Genomic DNA, 18,360 nt, shown 5'->3' with positions numbered 1-18,360 from the left:
GCGTCGGTGGCGGGTGTACCGACGGTCACAGAGGGCAGATGTAACCGGAGAAGTGGTAACGGCGGCGGCGGGCTGGGAAAACCGCGCTATAAGCGGGCAGCCGTGAGTGTGCAAGCCGGAGGTGAGTGACCGTGGAGCCCGCTGTCCGCCCCGCAGCTTCCGCCTGCTTTTCTTTCGCTTCTGCGGTTCTTTGCCTGATTTTTCAGGCGGGTTGCCTGACATTAGTTTACGTTCTCCACAGCGACTCCGACTTCCGCATCATTCGTGTGACGTAACGACGACGTAAGGTGACGTCAGAGGAAGACACGCACACTGAAAAAAGTAGTCTGTGAAGCTAATTTTTACGTTTGTTTTTTTTACAGCAGAATATCGGTGCTATGGAAGCCTGTTTCCGCCACAGTTATCAGGCCCCTCTCTGTGGAACCAGCTGCCAGTTTGGGAGGCAGAGCCTTCAGTTATCAGGCCCCTCTCTGTGGAACCAGCTGCCAGTTTGGGAGGCAGAGCCTTCAGTTATCAGGCCCCTCTCTGTGGAACCAGCTGCCAGTTTGGGAGGCAGAGCCTTCAGTTATCAGGCCCCTCTCTGTGGAACCAGCTGCCAGTTTGGGAGGCAGAGCCTTCAGTTATCAGGCCCCTCTCTGTGGAACCAGCTGCCAGTTTGGGAGGCAGAGCCTTCAGTTATCAGGCCCCTCTCTGTGGAATCATCTCCCAGTTTGGGAGGCAGAGCCTTCAGTTATCAGGCCCCTCTCTGTGGAACCAGCTGCCAGTTTGGGAGGCAGAGCCTTCAGTTATCAGGCCCCTCTCTGTGGAACCAGCTACCAGTTTGGGAGGCAGAGCCTTCAGTTATCAGGCCCCTCTCTGTGGAACCAGCTGCCAGTTTGGGAGGCAGAGCCTTCAGTTATCAGGCCCCTCTCTGTGGAACCAGCTACCAGTTTGGGAGGCAGAGCCTTCAGTTATCAGGCCCCTCTCTGTGGAACCAGCTGCCAGTTTGGGAGGCAGAGCCTTCAGTTATCAGGCCCCTCTCTGAGGAACCAGCTGCCAGTTTGGGAGGCAGAGCCTTCAGTTATCAGGCCCCTCTCTGTGGAACCAGCTGCCAGTTTGGGAGGCAGAGCCTTCAGTTATCAGGCCCCTCTCTGTGGAAGCAGCTGCCAGTTTGGGAGGCAGAGCCTTCAGTTATCAGGCCCCTCTCTGTGGAAGCAGCTGCCAGTTTGGGAGGCAGAGCCTTCAGTTATCAGGCCCCTCTCTGTGGAACCAGCTGCCAGTTTGAGAGGCAGAGCCTTCAGTTATCAGGCCCCTCTCTGTGGAACCGGCTGCCAGTTTGGGAGGCAGAGCCTTCAGTTATCAGGCCCCTCTCTGTGGAACCAGCTGCCAGTTTGAGAGGCAGAGCCTTCAGTTATCAGGCCCCTCTCTATGGAACCAGCTGCCAGTTTGGGAGGCAGAGTCTTCAGTTATCAGGCCCCTCTCTGTGGAACCAGCTGCCAGTTTGGGAGGCAGAGCCTTCAGTTATCAGGCCCCTCTCTGTGGAACCAGCTGCCAGTTTGAGAGGCAGAGCCTTCAGTTATCAGGCCCCTCTCTGTGGAACCAGCTGCCAGTTTGGGAGGCAGAGCCTTCAGTTATCAGGCCCCTCTCTGTGGAACCAGCTACCAGTTTGGGAGGCAGAGCCTTCAGTTATCAGGCCCCTCTCTGTGGAACCAGCTGCCAGTTTGGGAGGCAGAGCCTTCAGTTATCAGGCCCCTCTCTGTGGAACCAGCTACCAGTTTGGGAGGCAGAGCCTTCAGTTATCAGGCCCCTCTCTGTGGAACCAGCTGCCAGTTTGGGAGGCAGAGCCTTCAGTTATCAGGCCCCTCTCTGTGGAACCAGCTGCCAGTTTGGGAGGCAGAGCCTTCAGTTATCAGGCCCCTCTCTGTGGAACCAGCTGCCAGTTTGGGAGGCAGAGCCTTCAGTTATCAGGCCCCTCTCTGTGGAACCAGCTACCAGTTTGGGAGGCAGAGCCTTCAGTTATCAGGCCCCTCTCTGTGGAACCAGCTGCCAGTTTGGGAGGCAGAGCCTTCAGTTATCAGGCCCCTCTCTGTGGAACCAGCTGCCAGTTTGGGAAGCAGAGCCTTCAGTTATCAGGCCCCTCTCTGAGGAACCAGCTGCCAGTTTTGGAGGCAGAGCCTTCAGTTATCAGGCCCCTCTCTATGGAACCAGCTGCCAGTTTGGGAGGCAGAGCCTTCAGTTATCAGGCCCCTCTCTGTGGAACCAGCTGCCAGTTTGGGAAGCAGAGCCTTCAGTTATCAGGCCCCTCTCTGTGGAACCAGCTGCCAGTTTGGGAGGCAGAGCCTTCAGTTATCAGGCCCCTCTCTGTGGAACCAGCTGCCAGTTTGGGAGGCAGAGCCTTCAGTTATCAGGCCCCTCTCTGAGGAACCAGCTGCCAGTTTGGGAGGCAGAGCCTTCAGTTATCAGGCCCCTCTCTGTGGAACCACCTGCCAGTTTGGGAGGCAGAGCCTTCAGTTATCAGGCCCCTCTCTGTGGAACCAGCTGCCAGTTTGGGAGGCAGAGCCTTCAGTTATCAGGCCCCTCTCTGAGGAACCAGCTGCCAGTTTTGGAGGCAGAGCCTTCAGTTATCAGGCCCCTCTCTGTGGAACCAGCTGCCAGTTTGGGAGGCAGAGCCTTCAGTTATCAGGCCCCTCTCTGTGGAACCAGCTGCCAGTTTGGGAGGCAGAGCCTTCAGTTATCAGGCCCCTCTCTGAGGAACCAGCTGCCAGTTTGGGAGGCAGAGCCTTCAGTTATCAGGCCCCTCTCTATGGAACCAGCTGCCAGTTTGGGAGGCAGAGCCTTCAGTTATCAGGCCCCTCTCTGAGGAACCAGCTGCCAGTTTGGGAGGCAGAGCCTTCAGTTATCAGGCCCCTCTCTGTGGAACCAGCTGCCAGTTTGGGAGGCAGAGCCTTCAGTTATCAGGCCCCTCTCTGTGGAACCAGCTGCCAGTTTGGGAGGCAGAGCCTTCAGTTATCAGGCCCCTCTCTGTGGAACCAGCTGCCAGTTTGGGAGGCAGAGCCTTCAGTTATCAGGCCCCTCTCTGTGGAACCAGCTGCCAGTTTGGGAGGCAGAGCCTTCAGTTATCAGGCCCCTCTCTGAGGAACCAGCTGCCAGTTTGGGAGGCAGAGCCTTCAGTTATCAGGCCCCTCTCTGTGGAACCACCTGCCAGTTTGGGAGGCAGAGCCTTCAGTTATCAGGCCCCTCTCTGTGGAACCAGCTGCCAGTTTGGGAGGCAGAGCCTTCAGTTATCAGGCCCCTCTCTGAGGAACCAGCTGCCAGTTTTGGAGGCAGAGCCTTCAGTTATCAGGCCCCTCTCTGTGGAACCAGCTGCCAGTTTGGGAGGCAGAGCCTTCAGTTATCAGGCCCCTCTCTGAGGAACCAGCTGCCAGTTTGGGAGGCAGAGCCTTCAGTTATCAGGCCCCTCTCTATGGAACCAGCTGCCAGTTTGGGAGGCAGAGCCTTCAGTTATCAGGCCCCTCTCTGAGGAACCAGCTGCCAGTTTGGGAGGCAGAGCCTTCAGTTATCAGGCCCCTCTCTGTGGAACCAGCTGCCAGTTTGGGAGGCAGAGCCTTCAGTTATCAGGCCCCTCTCTGTGGAACCAGCTGCCAGTTTGGGAGGCAGAGCCTTCAGTTATCAGGCCCCTCTCTGTGGAACCAGCTGACTCAGAGCTTTGTTGTTCCTCAGCAGAGGAAGGTGCAGCTCAGACACTTTCCTCACCTGTTCCACCTGATCCTGTTCTGTTCACCTCAGGCTGCTCGGCCTGTTTGTCTCCTTTCACCACATCTCTGCCTCCCTGCTGTGATGTTTACAGCTGAACTGGTTTACCTGCTCGGCACATTCACCTGTAAACAGATCAAACCAGGAGTTTATAAGAGCTGCTGCTCGGAGCAGCTTCACCTGCAGAACTGTGTAACTTCCTGATGTAAAAGTTTAATAAAAGCAGAAAATAAATGTGGAAAAGTGTTCAATTTAAAAGTTGAACCTGTCAGATTAACAGTAAACCTGTATGGAAGTTTTTCTGTGCCATCAGTTTGAATACAAATTTCTAATATTGAATTTTTACAGCATCAAAATCAGACTTTGAATTTGAAAAACCAACAGAGTAAAAAAAAAAAAATCGAAAAACAAAAATCAGTGGAAAAAAATTCAACATCTAAAAATTCAATGGAAATTAAGTTGAATTTTTTGAATTTTATTTTTTTTTCCATTTAATTTTTTGAAGTTGAATTTTTTTTCCATTTAATTTTTTTTAAGTTGAATTTTTTTCCACTGAATTTTGTTTTTAGAAATTGTTTTTTTTTTTTACTCTGTTGGTTTTTCAAATTCAAAGTCTGATTTTGATGCTGTAAAAATTAAATATTAGAAATTCGTATTCAAACTCACAGAAAAACTTCCATAAACTTCCATCCTTCTTGTTTATTGGTCATTTTATATAGAAACTCAGAGTTATTAGAACTTATTGTGACTAACTGACAGGTGAGCTGTTTCACTGCTCACAACATTTGCTTTCTGCCCTTCAGTTACCATGGAAACTCACCTACCTGCTGTGATGAGTGGGACAGGTGTCCTCCGGAGGCCCCGCCCCCTTTCTTAACAGCCTTTAATTAGGACGGGAACAGGTGAGCGGACACACGGCAGGTGGAGACGCGGCGGGCGGACTGTTTTCCTCTGGATAGAGCCCATTTTTTTTTATCTGGTTTGAGCCCATTTCCCTCTGGTTGGACCCTGTCAGACCCTGTTGGACCCTGTTTTCCTCTGGTTGGACCCTGTTGGACCCTGTCGGACCCCGGCTGAAGACGCAGATGAACGACACGGACCTGTACCTGCAGCTGTCCCAGTACAGCTTCGAGCGGCGGTTCGATGAGCGCGGAGCGATCCAGTGGATGCAGGAGAACTGGTGAGCAGGTCTTTAATTGTGTGAGCAGGTTCCAGCCTGAATGAGACTCCTTTAGGAGAAACTAATCCCGCAGTTTATCTAATTTATCCCGCAGTTTACCTGTTTCCATACATAAACTGATCAGCGATCATCTGCTCTGATAGCTTATCGATCCGTGTCATCAGAAGTGTGTTTAGTTGGAGCCGAACAGCGCAGCTGATGCTGATCAATCACAGAAGTGATCAGACTGATCAGTTTTACTGATGGATCAGTTGGAACCAGCGGGGGAAGTTAGAATGTAAAGTTTTATAAACGGACCCCCTGAGAATCTGTTTCATTAGTTTTGTTTGAAAAATAAAAAAATCAGAAACCAGCAGAACATTCCGCCGTGCTCAGGTGTGGCGCAGTGACGTCACAGCTCACCTGGGATCCGGTCGGTCCGGTCCCCCCCTCCTCTGGTGGGTGTGTTAAATGTTAAAATGATGGATCAGGAACCTGTGAGGCCACACGTGGGGTCATCACTCAGGTATGCTGTGAAGGTGTGAGTCAGCTGATCAACAGAATTTAACCCTTTGTGCGGTCTTAACATTGTGTTTACTCCCGCCCTACCAAAGCCCCAAAATAAAGCAACTTAATTTCATTTTAAATCCAAAATCTATTTTTTATGATGAAGCCACCTGTTATTTATCTATTCAACTCAATTCAATACATTTTTATCATGTATTTTTTGTTACTCAATACAAAAAGACAATCAGCAGTTTTCAGGATTACACTTTTTTTTGTTTTTGTCAGTTGGACCAACAGTTTTCTTGTTTTCTCAGTTTTCTTTTACATAATAAAGGTTTATTATTGCTATTATATAAATGTGAAGTAATAACTTCTGAATTAATTATATTGAAAGGGAAAAAAAAACAGTGAACTTTTTTCTGCTGTTTAAATGTTTTTATAATTCACGGGTCAAAAATGACCCATAAGACAATCTTTGTACCCTAGTGGTGTACAGCCTACATGGAAACATAAACAACAATAAAGTCTGACTTTTTCTAATGATGGGGTCCCTTTAGGAAAAGTCAGAACATTTCAAGTTGGAAAAAGATAGTTTAAGGTATTTTTTTCTACAGCTAAACATGGTGGTGGCTCACTTTTGACCCGCAAGACAACAGGAGGGTTAAAGGGATAGTTCGCCTCTTTTGACATGAAGCGGCTAGTTGGCTGGGGTTTAAAAAATAAAGCCTTTTGCTTCTCAGAACAATATGCGTTCAACAGAGTAATACATTTGCATCACAAAATGGTTCTCCAGGAAAAAGGCAGACCTCACAATCTCTTGGCCCTATTTTCTCTCCCTTCGTATCACTGCCTGCAGCCGCGCCTGTTACGCAGTTTGCTGCTCGCTCTGCACAGCAGGCAGTGATACGAAGGGAGAGAAAATAGGGCCAAGAGATTGTGAGCTCTGACTTTTTCCTGGAGAACCATTTTGTGATGCAAATGTATTACTCTGTTGAACGCATATTGTTCTGAGAAGCAAAACGCTTTATTTTTTAAACCCCAGCCAACTAGCCGGACTACCTTCATCAACACCAAAACGAGGCTGGAACTCTGCTCACAGGACGCAGCAGGGGGTAAGAAGATGTTCAGAAATGATGTTGCTGATATGGGATGTTACACAGCTTCATGTCAGAAGAGGCGAACTGTCCCTTTAAGCAGGGCCTGGTTACAGTCCATTACCTGGACCCTCCATGGCTGTGTTCGATACTACATACTACATACTGCATACTCATCGATCAGACAGTATGCAGAGCGTTTACCCACAATGCATTTCGCTCCTGCCCGAGCCGAAATCAGCCGGCCTGAAGCTGATTTCCCTTAAGCTCTAAACTCTGTAAACTTTAGCAACATTTGAAACATTTTCAGGTGAGAAAGTAGTCGTTTAGATCCCCAACGTGTTGAAAACCTGACAAAATACCGGCTGTTTACCATTTTGTTCCCACGAATTCGGCGCTACTAAAGCTAGCCACAGTGAGCTAACGCACTTCCTGTTATTTTCACAAAATAAAATACTCGTTGCCTTTTATCACAGGGAAAGCCATTACCATACAATTGGTGCTTTTGTTTTGAAAACAGGAAGTGAACCGACCCTCGTTGTAGCTAGCTTGAAACTGCCGTTTTGACAGGAAATGACGATCGGCGACGTTACGTTGCATCTTGGGTAGTTTGAGTATGAGTAGTAACCTCATGATGCATACCCAACATTTCAGAGAATCTAGTATGCATCCGGGAACTTCTCGCATACTAACTCAGAAAGTTAAGGCTGAGTGATACTTCTTTTAACTAGCCTTGCGCTTGTGTTAATGGCTCGAGACGTTTATGCTTCATTTAGCTTTGCCGGCGGTTGCGTGTGCTGCGTGGCGATTCACCGCCAGGACAGTAGGTGGAGTAGCGGGTTTTTTCAATGACAAGCCTACTACGATGAAAGCAAATTCACCGCCAGGACCTCTTCGGCAAGTCTCTCTTCGAGTGGATTCATGCTCCTTCTTCTTCTTCGCTTTCTACCTTGGCGTTTGAAAACATAGACATAATATGTCTATAACATGTCTATGTTTGAAAACAGCGGTCTTTTATTAGGGGATGAAACCGGAAGATGAACACGCCGCCGGATGTGATGTAGATAGTGCCCTGTGCTCGCGTCCAGAGTGGCTACTCTATAGCTCTACTCGCGTCTTACGTCTTGCGTGAAGATTAGAAAATTGAGGTGACACACACAAGCACGCAAGGGCTTGCGTTGTGTCTTGCGTTACAGACTATGAACCAGGCTTTAGTAGAAGAAGTATGTGGTTTGGAACACAGTCCATGACTGAAACTCGGGTGTGAAACTCGGGTGTGAAAGTCGGGTGTGAAACTCTGAGCCGTTCTCTCTCTCCTACAGGAGGAAGTCCTTTGTGTTCAGCGCGCTGTACGCCGCCCTGGTGTTCGGAGGTCAGCACTACATGAAGCAGCGCCCCAAGATGAACCTGCGGCTGCCGCTCATCCTGTGGTCGCTCAGCCTCGCCGTCTTCAGGTAACTCGCCTTTTACACGCAGCCGAATCCCCCCCCCCACCCTTCCCAGTTCCCCCAGTCAGAGCCACAGATCAGCATCTGGTAATCGGCTGACATCAGTCGGCCCTGTAGGAGCTATTTGTAGAGTTAGTTTTTGGTTCTAGTTGTAATTTTAATTAGCTAATTATGAGTAACTTTATTTGATTAATTTCGGTGCTTTATTTAAATTTATTTATTTTTTTGCTAATATTCTTTGTTAGTTATTTGTTTAGAATATTTTGCGAATTGGGTCACACTGGGCACCTGGAGTCCCAGCATGCACCTGGGTGGGCCGATGGTTTATTACCAGGGAAAAGGAGAGAGCAGCACACTGAAAAAAGTGACTTTTTGGTGAAGTAAACTCTATTAGAGTAACTGTCCTAATCTCTACCATGTATTTTAAAGATCAGGAAGAATTTGAGCTTAAGTAAAATTAAACATTTTATTTAACGTAACACATGAATTATGGGGGAAGAGTAAGTTTTACTTAGGTTTCCTCATACAATTTAAATGTTTAATAGTTGTATGTACATAAACCTAGAAATACTACATAAACTTTACTCTGAAAGTGTATCGTTAAAATCTACTAAGTTACTTCATAACAGCAAATACTACAGATATATAACATTTAGGCTGGTTTATCTGTACGGCACGATTCAACTACAGGGCGATTCAAAGTGCTTTACGGATACATTAAAACAGTAGAAATAAAAAGCATGATTTAAATTTGAAAGAAATAAGAACAATAGATAAAATTAGTAGTTAAAATGTGATTAAGTTTGAAACTCATTTACTTCAAATTATGTTGAGTATATGAGTAAAATGTTCCTGCCTATGAAAACTTTACTTAATTTGTTTAAATAAATATCATTTAAAACTTGGATGTACTTAAGTAAATGTTACTTAATATCTTCAAAACTGTTTTATGGTAAGTAAAATTTACTTGATATTGCAGCATTAAATCTTACTTAAATCATTGGAGTGCAAATACTTACAAAGGGTTTTTTAAGTAAATCTTATGAGTTTGTTTTTTTCAGTGCAGGTTTTATTTGTTCTTTTGTTTGTTTTTATTGTTTTGAAATAAATAATCAGAAAAACACAAGAATTCATTTTTGGACATTCATCTTCTTTTTGCCTGCGTTAAACCACATCTCCCATGGTGCATCAGTGGCCTTTTGATTTGGTTTAATTAGTTTTTTATGGCGACTACAGGCCCGTTAAGAGATGGAGGCTGGTTTAAAGAGCTTCTCTGTAGTCAGACTCCAGCTGGGACTCAGACACAGTTTGGACCTCCTTTGGTTTGGTTCATTAATGTTTCTCCGGATCAGTTCTTTGGTCTCAGTAAGCCGCCCTGCAGCCGTTCGAGGCTCTACTTTCCCTCAGAATGGAACCTGTTTCTGACCAGAAGAAGCAGCCGGGCTTCATCTGGTTTCTGAGCTGTGAAAACAAAGTGAACGTCAGCTTTGTTTCCTCTGAGCTGCTCACACCCTCCATTAATCTGCTCTTTGTTTCCACCTGTCGGACCTGCAGGATCACAGGAAACGTCTCCTACCTCTCAGGTTAATGAGCTGAAACCAGATTTCATCTTTTCTTCTGTTGGAACCATAAAAATGAGACTAAATGGCTTAAAGTTCTTATCCTGATGGTTTGGATCATTTTTAATTTTTTCCCCAACATTATCTTTATTGAGTTTTCAACATGTTTCCAAAACACATACGGGAGATTTGGACCGACAAAAAAAAAGTTTCAATGCAATCTGTTGGTTTTCTTAGCTAGGAAAGTGTTTTTGAATTGGCTCTATATGAACGAATTGGATTATTTTATGAATAATTATGATTACAATGAATTGAATTCCAATTGGCTTGAATTGGACTTTATTATCTAAGTGCCTTGAGATGACATTTGTTGCAAGGCAATTTTATTTATAGAGCACAATTCGTACACACGGTAATTCAAAGTGCTTTACAGCTGCATAAAATCCCAAGAAGGCAATAAAATCATTAAAAAATAAAAAACCCACTGAAAATATCATTAATTAATTAAAAAGTGAAGAGTGCAGATAAAACACTTTCAGGTGTCACATGCACAGCTAAACAGAACTGGATTTAAACATGGTCGCAGTTTTATTCGGCGCTATATAAATAAAAAAATGAAATTGAACCGTCTCCATGGTAACCAGCCGCAACCTCAGATTCCTGACTCGACACGTCGGCGTGACGGCTGAGCTGAAAACACGCCGCCTCACGCCCAGGTGTGTGCGGTTACCACGGAGACGCCTCACGCCCAGGTGTGTGCGGTTACCACGGAGACGCCTCACGCCCAGGTGTGTGTGGTTACCACGGAGACGCCTCACGCCCAGGTGTGTGCGGTTACCACGGAGACGCCTCACGCCCAGGTGTGTGCGGTTACCACGGAGACGCCTCACGCCCAGGTGTGTGTGGTTACCACGGAGACGCCTCACGCCCAGGTGTGTGCGGTTCTGCTCGACTGAAACAGGAAGCTGCAGATTTCTGTCGGTGGAAACTTCAGATTTTTTTTTTTTTTTTTTCTCTCCCAACATTATCTTTATTGAGTTTTCAACATTTTTCCAAAACACACATATATTCAGAAATAAGAGTGCTCTCATATCCAAGGAGACATCAGGGGCAAAGTTATTATCCAACATTCAAATTGTCCTTCCTTGCAAGTCAGATATTTGAGATAATAAAGAGCAACACTTGGTACAAGTAGAAAAAGAAACAACAACAACCAGAACATTAACGTTTCTCTATCTTGTCAGGAATAAGCCCATATTATTTCACTATGTACCTATATGGTTAAAAAATAGATTCAGATGTACAATCCGTACAGAATAAAATTTAAAAAAAAAAAATAGATCACAGAAAGGACAGCCAACAACTACGCGTCTTCGTCACCCACATTACTTAAATCTCCATATATTCTATAAAAGGACCCCAAATGTTTTGAAATGGTGATATTTTCCCTTTTATAATGTAAGTTATCTTCTCCATGGGTAAAGTTGTGGATAGAAACTTCTGATTTAAATGAAATATTTTCCTGTTTCCTTGTAAAGTCTGGCCGGTTCTGGCTGGTTCTGTGAGGTTCTTTAGCCTCGGGCCTCACCGCTCTGCTTTCTGTCCTCAGCATCGTGGGTGCGCTCCGGACCGGGTCCTACATGTCCCACGTCCTGAGCTCCAGCGGCTTCAGGCGCTCCATCTGCGACCAAAGCTTCTACAACGGCCCCGTCAGCAAGTTCTGGGCCTACGCCTTCGTCCTCAGCAAAGCTCCAGAACTCGGTCAGTTCCATCACTGTATCATCACAACATCCAGATAAATGTGTTTAAGTTTAACGGGCCGACAGCTGATTGGTGGATTAAAGGTGAACCAACAGGTAGACAAAAGGTTTGGCGTGCGGCTCTGACCTCGTCACTAACGTTTGGTGGGTGTGTGTGTTTGGTGGGTGTGTGTGTTTGGTTGGTGTGTGTGTTTGGTTGGTGTGTGTGTTTGGTTGGTGTGTGTGTTTGGTTGGTGTGTGTGTTTGGTTGGTTGGTTGGTGTGTGTGTTTGGTTGGTGTGTGTGTTTGGTTGGTTGGTTGGTGTGTGTGTTTGGTTGGTTTGTTTGGTTGGTGTGGGTTTGGTTGGTGTGTGTGTTTGTTTGTTTGTTTGTTTGGTGTGTGTGTGTGTGTGTTTGGTTGGTTTGGTTGGTGTGTGTGTGTGTGTGTGTGGTTGGTTGGTTGGTTGGTGTGTGCGTGTGGTTGGTTGGTTGGTGTGTGTGTTTGTTTGTTTGGTTGGTGTGGTTGGTGTGTTGGTGTGTGCGTGTTTGGTTGTTTGGTGTGTGTGTTTGTTTGGTTGGTGTGTGTGTTTGTTTGGTTGGTGTGTGGGTTTGTTTGGTTGGTGTGTGTGTGCGTTTGGTGTGTGTGTTTGGTTGGTGTGTGTGTGCGTTTGGTGTGTGTGTTTGTTTGGTTGGTGTTGGTGTGTGTGTTTGGTTGGTGTGTTTGTTTGGCGTGCGGCTCTGACCTCATCACTAACGTGTGCTTGGCGTGTTTGCCCCCTCAGGCGACACGGCGTTCATCGTGCTGAGGAAGCAGAAGCTGCTCTTCCTGCACTGGTACCACCACATCACCGTGCTGCTGTACTCCTGGTACTCCTACAAAGACATGGTGGCGGGCGGCGGCTGGTTCATGACCATGAACTACGGCGTGCACGCCCTGATGTACAGCTACTATGCGGCGCGGGCGGCCCGGCTGCGCGTGCCCCGCCCCCTGGCCGTGCTGATCACCAGCGCTCAGATCCTGCAGATGGTGATGGGCGTGGCCGTCAGCGGGCTGGTGTACCGCTGGATGCAGCAGGGCGACTGCCCGTCCCGCCTCGCCAACATCACCTGGGCCTCGCTCATGTACCTCAGCTACCTGCTGCTGTTCGTCAACTTCTTCTACCGGACCTACCTGCGCCGCGACGCCAAGACCGCCAAGACCCAGTAGAGCCGGCAAGACCACCAATACCACCAATCAGTGGAAGGTTTGTTCCAACAGTAAAAGGAACAAAGTTCAGCAGCTTTCCTTCCTCAGGTCTGCGGCTGCTCCTCCAAACGGCCGAAGTTTTATTCTGAGAGATGAAACTGGCTGAAGGTAAACAGCTGGGTCTGGTTAAACTGGTTTAACTGGAGCCACATCCTTCAGTCTCTGTTCATTTTAACTTCTTTCAGCTGCTGAACGTTTTTAATCCTTGAGCGGATCAGTTAATAGAATAAATATACCCTCACCTGAGAAGCCTCTGATCATGTGACCCTCACCTGAGAAGCCTCTGATCATGTGACCCTCGTTCAAACGGCTGATCAGCTGGTTTCCATAAAGAATTTTCTGTTAAACTGTTTAATTTCCTCCTTTTCATGATGTTTACCTGCACGTTAACAGCGTTTCTGTCATTTCTCACTTTAATGACTCTGACATATGATGGCGCCTGATAGGCTGCTGGAGCGTCTCTGGCATATGATGGCGCCTGATTGGCTGCCGGAGCGTCTCTGGCGCCACCTGCTGGTGCGTCCTCACCTGTTTGTGTGAAGTTGGACAGGTTTGTTTCTGCTCTGTGAAAAAACTGAAACCTTTTTATTTATTGAAACAAACTGTATTTATCTGTCTTTGTTCTCCTCTGAAACTGTAATAAAGTTATTTATGGATTTGTAGTTCCTGTTTTGTTTTGTTTTTCAGCTGATTTGAGTCGGAAACGATCAGAGTTAAACGTTTTATTTCCACTTTTATCAGACGGATCTAAGCATGAGATCTTCTTACTTTGTTACGCTTTATTTTTTTCCCCAACATTATCTTTATTGAGTTTTCAACATTTTTCCAAAACACACATATTCAGAAATAAGAGCGCTCTCATCTCCCAGGAGACATCAGGGGCAAAGTTATTGTCCTTCCTTGCAAGTCAGATATTTATGAGATAATATAGAGCAACACTTAGTACAAGTAAAAAACCGAAAAGAAACAACAACCAGAACAATGAACGTTTCTCTATCTTGACAAGAATAAGCCCATATTATTTCGCTATTGTACCTATATGGTTCAAAAATACAGATTTTTGAACCATAGATCACAGAAAGGACAACCAACAACTACGCCTCTTCGTCTTCGTTACCCACATTACTGAAATCAGGGGTGTCAAACTCAATTGCACCGGGGGCCAAAAGTCAAAACACACTTTAGGTCGCGGGCCGAACAGAATAGACATTATTGAACACACTAAAACTAAATGTTTTTTTTTTTTTTTAACACAAATATGAATAAAAACAGACAGGAATGTTATTCTGGAATAAAAAAACTTAAACTTTAACTTAAAATATCTTGTTCTCCATAAAAATATATCCACTCAAAATTATACAAGTTAGAAATATGAACATGCTGCAAAAAATGCCAGAAAAAAAAAAAAATTGTGAAAGTGCTTGTGCTTTAAGTAAACATTAAATAACAAATCAAAACATTTGAATTTCTTTGGTTTTATGTAATTTTATATTAAAAAAGACTTAAATTTTAAATATCCCAAATGATTTTACTCTCCATAAAAATATCTCCTGTCAAAATTATACAAGTTAGAAATATGAACATGCTGCAAAACAAAACCTGGAAATGTAAATAAAATTTGGGCTTTTCAGCAATAATAAATAACCAATCAAAACCTTCAGTTTTCTTTGCTCTTATGCCATTTTATCAGAGCTGGATGCATTATGGGATCTGTAGTTTATTGTGTTACCAGCCATCAGTAACAATAATACAGTGGAAACCGCTTATAGTGATCACGTTGGTCCAGAGCCAATTTGAACACTATAAGCGGTTGATTTGTATTACAGTACAGGTATTTCACTTATTTTTTTATGCAGAATATCCTCTAAATGCCATTTGCATCGTTTCTCAATGAGAAAAATGAAATGAAACAGCTTCAGCATTTACTCAATTTTATTATCATGCAAGTTTAATTACATTTAATTATTAATATTAATTTAATTACTGCGCAGTCCGCCGTCGTTTTCTTTCTCGGTCGTTAGCATTCATGACTGTTTCTCGTTGCTTAATTAGACTACACGAGGTAGCCTGAGGAATGCCAAGCTTCGCCGCAGCATCTCGTTGGCTCGTTTTTGGTAATTTGTCATATGCCTCGAGGAGACTACGTTTTTCATTCAGAGAAAATTACTTCCTTTTTCCAGCCATGATTCGCGCGCTTGCTGCCCGGTGTCAACTCGTTACGTTAGCTAGCGAGGCAGAAGCATAGGCAGAAGCATAGAGCAGAAGCATAGGGCAGAAGCATAGGCAGAAGCATAGAGCAGAAGCATAGGCAGAAGCATAGGCAGAAGCATAGAGCAGAAGCATAGGCAGAAGCATAGGCAGAAGCATAGGGTAGAAGCATAGGGCAGAAGCATAGGGCAGAAGCATAGGCAGAAGCATAGAGCAGAAGCATAGGGCAGAAGCATAGGCAGAAGCATAGAGCAGAAGCATAGGCAGAAGCATAGGCAGAAGCATAGGGTAGAAGCATAGGGCAGAAGCATAGGGTAGAAGCATAGGCAGAAGCATAGGGCAGAAGCATAGGGTAGAAGCATAGGCAGAAGCCTAGGGCAGAAGCATAGGCAGACGCATAGAGCAGAAGCATAGGCAGAAGCATAGGGCAGAAGCATAGGGCAGAAACATAGGCAGAAGCATAGGGTAGAAGCATAGGCAGAAGCATAGGCAGAAGCATAGGCAGAAGCATAGAGCAGAAGCATAGGCAGAAGCATAGGCAGAAGCATAGGGCAGAAGCATAGGCAGAAGCATAGGGTAGAAGCATAGGCAGAAGCATAGGCAGAAGCATAGGCAGAAGCATAGGGCAGAAGCATAGGGTAGAAGCATAGGCAGAAGCATAGGCAGAAGCATAGGAAGAAGCATAGAGCAGAAGCATAGAGCAGAAGCATAGGGCAGAAGCATAGAGCAGAAGCATAGGGTAGAAGCATAGGCAGAAGCATAGGGTAGAAGCATAGGCAGAAGCATAGGGCAGAAGCATAGGCAGAAGCATAGGGTAGAAGCATAGGCAGAAGCATAGGCAGAAGCATAGGGCAGAAGAATAGGCAGAAGCATAGGGTAGAAGCATAGGCAGAAGCATAGGCAGAAGCATAGGCAGAAGCATAGAGCAGAAGCATAGGGCAGAAGCATAGGCAGAAGCATAGGGTAGAAGCATAGGGCAGAAGCATAGGCAGAAGCATAGGGTAGAAGCATAGGCAAAAGCATAGGCAGAAGCATAGGCAGAAGCATAGAGCAGAAGCATAGGGCAGAAGCATAGGCAGAAGCATAGGTAGAAGCATAGGCAGAAGCATAGGCAGAAGCATAGGCAGAAGCATAGGCAGAAGCATAGGGCAGAAGCATAGAGCAGAAGCATAGGGCAGAAGGATAGGCAGAAGCATAGGGCAGAAGCATAGGGCAGAAGCATAGGCAGAAGGATAGGACAGAAGCATAGGCAGAAGCATAGGGCAGAAGCATAGAGCAGAAGCATAGGGCAGAAGCATAGGGCAGAAGCATAGAGCAGAAGCATAGGGCAGAAGCATAGAGCAGAAGCATAGGGCAGAAGCATAGGGCAGAAGCATAGGCAGAAGCATAGGCAGAAGCATAGGGCAGAAGCATAGGGTAGGAGCATAGGCAGAAGCAAAGAAAGAAGCATAGGGCAGAAGCACAGGGCAGAAGCATAGAGCAGAAGCATAGGCAGAAGCATAGGGCAGAAGCATAGGGCAGAAGCATAGGCAGAAGCATAGGGCAGAAGCATAGGCAGAAGCATAGGCAGAAGCATAGGGCAGAAGCATAGGGCACAAGCATAGGGCACAAGCATAGGGCACAAGCATAGGCAGAAGCATAGGCAGAAGCATAGGCAGAAGCATAGGGCAGAAGCATAGGCAGAAGCATAGGGCAGAAGCATAGGGCAGAAGCATAGGGAGAAGCATAGGGCAGAAGCATAGGGCAGAAGCATAGGCAGAAGCATTGGCAGAAGCATAGGGCAGAAGCATAGGCAGAAGCATAGGGCAGAAGCATAGGGCAGAAGCATAGGGAGAAGCATAGGCAGAAGCTTAGGCAGAAGCATAGGGCAGAAGCATAGGGCAGAAGCATAGGCAGAAGCATAGGGCAGAAGCATAGGCAGAAGCATAGAGCAGAAGCATAGGCAGAAGCATAGGGCAGAAGCATAGGGCAGGAGCATAGGCAGAAGCATAGGCAGAAGCATAGGGCAGGAGCATAGGGCAGAAGGATAGGGCAGGAGCATAGGGCAGAAGCATAGGGCAGAAGCACAGGCAGAAGCATAGGGCAGAAGCATAGGGCAAAAGCATAGAGCAGAAGCATAGGGCAGAAGCATAGGGCAGAAGCATAGGCAGAAGCATAGGCAGTAGCATAGGGCAGAAGCATAGGGCAGAAGCATGGGCAGAAGCATAGGCAGTAGCATAGGGCAGAAGCATAGGGCAGAAGCACAGGCAGAAGCAGAGGGCAGAAGCATAGGGCAGAAGCATAGGCAGAAGCATAGGGCAGAAGCATAGGGCAGGAGCATAGGGCAGAAGCATAGGGCAGAAGCATAGGCAGAAGCATAGGCAGTAGCATAGGGCAGAAGCATAGAGCAGAAGCACAGGCAGAAGCAGAGGGCAGAAGCATAGGGCAGAAGCATAGGCAGAAGCATAGGGCAGAAGCATAGGGCAGGAGCATAGGGCAGAAGGATAGGGCAGGAGCATAGGGCAGAAGCACAGGCAGAAGCATAGAGCAGAAGCATAGGGCAAAAGCATAGAGCAGAAGCATAGGGCAGAAGCATAGGGCAGAAGCATAGGCAGAAGGATAGGCAGTAGCATAGGGCAGAACCATAGGGCAGAAGCATAAGGCAGAAGCATAGAGCAGAAGCATAGGGCAGAAGCATAGGGCAGAAGCATAGGGCAGAAGCATAGGGCAGAAGCATAAGGCAGAAGCATAGAGCAGAAGCATAGGGCACAAGCATAGGGCAGAAGCATAGAGCAGAAGCATAGGGCAGAAGCATAGGCAGAAGCATAGGCAGAAGCATAGGGCAGAAGCATAGGCAGAAGCATAGGGCACAAGCATAGGGCAGAAGCATAGAGCAGAAGCATAGGGCAGAAGCATAGAGCAGAAGCATAGGGCAGGAGCATAGGCAGAAGCATAGAGCAGAAGCATAGGCAGAAGCATAGGGCAGAAGCATAGGGCAGAAGCATAGGGCAGAAGCATAGCCAGAAGCACAGGCAGAAGCATAGGGCAGAAGCATAGGCAGAAGCATAGGGCAGAAGCATAGGGCAGAAGCATAAGGTAGAAGCATAGAGCAGAAGCATAGGGCAGAAGCATAGGGCAGAAGCATAGGGCAGAAGCATAGAGCAGAAGCATAGAGCAGAAGCATAGGGCAGAAGCATAGGGCAGAAGCATAGGGCAGAAGCATAGGGCAGAAGCATAGGGCAGGAGCATAGGCAAAAGCATAGGGCAGAAGCATAGGAAGAAGCATAGGCAGAAGCATGGGCAGAAGCATAAAGCAGAATTATAGGGCAGAAGCATAGGCAGAAGCATAGGCAGAAGCATAGGGCAGAAGCATAGGCAGAAGCATAGGGCGGAAGCATAGAGCAGAAGCATAGGGCAGAAGCATAGAGCAGAAGCATAGGGCAGAAGCATAGGCAGAAGCATAGGGCAGAAGCATAGGGCAGAAGCATAGAGCAGAAGCTTAGGGCAGAAGCATAGAGCAGAAGCATAGGGCAGGAGCATAGGCAGAATAATAGAGCAGAAGCATAGGCAGAAGCATAGGGCAGAAGCATGGGCAGAAGCATAAAGCAGAATTATAGGGCAGAAGAATAGAGCAGAAGCATAGGGCAGGAGCATAGGGCAGAAGCATAGGCAGAAGCATAGAGCAGAAGC

General features: G+C 46.6%; 1 protein-coding gene across 1 annotated transcript; it reads left to right on the top strand.

Moving 5' to 3' along the window:
- The first annotated feature begins 52 nt into the window (after positions 1 to 52).
- LOC142388516 (very long chain fatty acid elongase 6-like) lies at positions 53 to 13,145 on the top strand. The gene is made up of 5 exons (XM_075473878.1): positions 53 to 121; positions 4,536 to 4,912; positions 7,815 to 7,946; positions 11,109 to 11,260; positions 12,020 to 13,145. The coding sequence occupies exons 2-5, from the start codon at positions 4,818 to 4,820 to the stop codon at positions 12,442 to 12,444; spliced, it is 804 nt and encodes a 267-aa protein (XP_075329993.1). The 5' UTR covers positions 53 to 121; positions 4,536 to 4,817; the 3' UTR covers positions 12,445 to 13,145.
- Positions 13,146 to 18,360: the final 5,215 nt, after the last annotated feature.

The sequence above is a fragment of the Odontesthes bonariensis genome, chromosome 2 (genome assembly GCF_027942865.1).
Source record: "Odontesthes bonariensis isolate fOdoBon6 chromosome 2, fOdoBon6.hap1, whole genome shotgun sequence".
Lineage (NCBI taxonomy): Eukaryota > Metazoa > Chordata > Actinopteri > Atheriniformes > Atherinopsidae > Odontesthes > Odontesthes bonariensis.
Note: the sequence above shows the minus strand (reverse complement) of the source record. Positions and strands in the feature narration are given on the sequence as shown.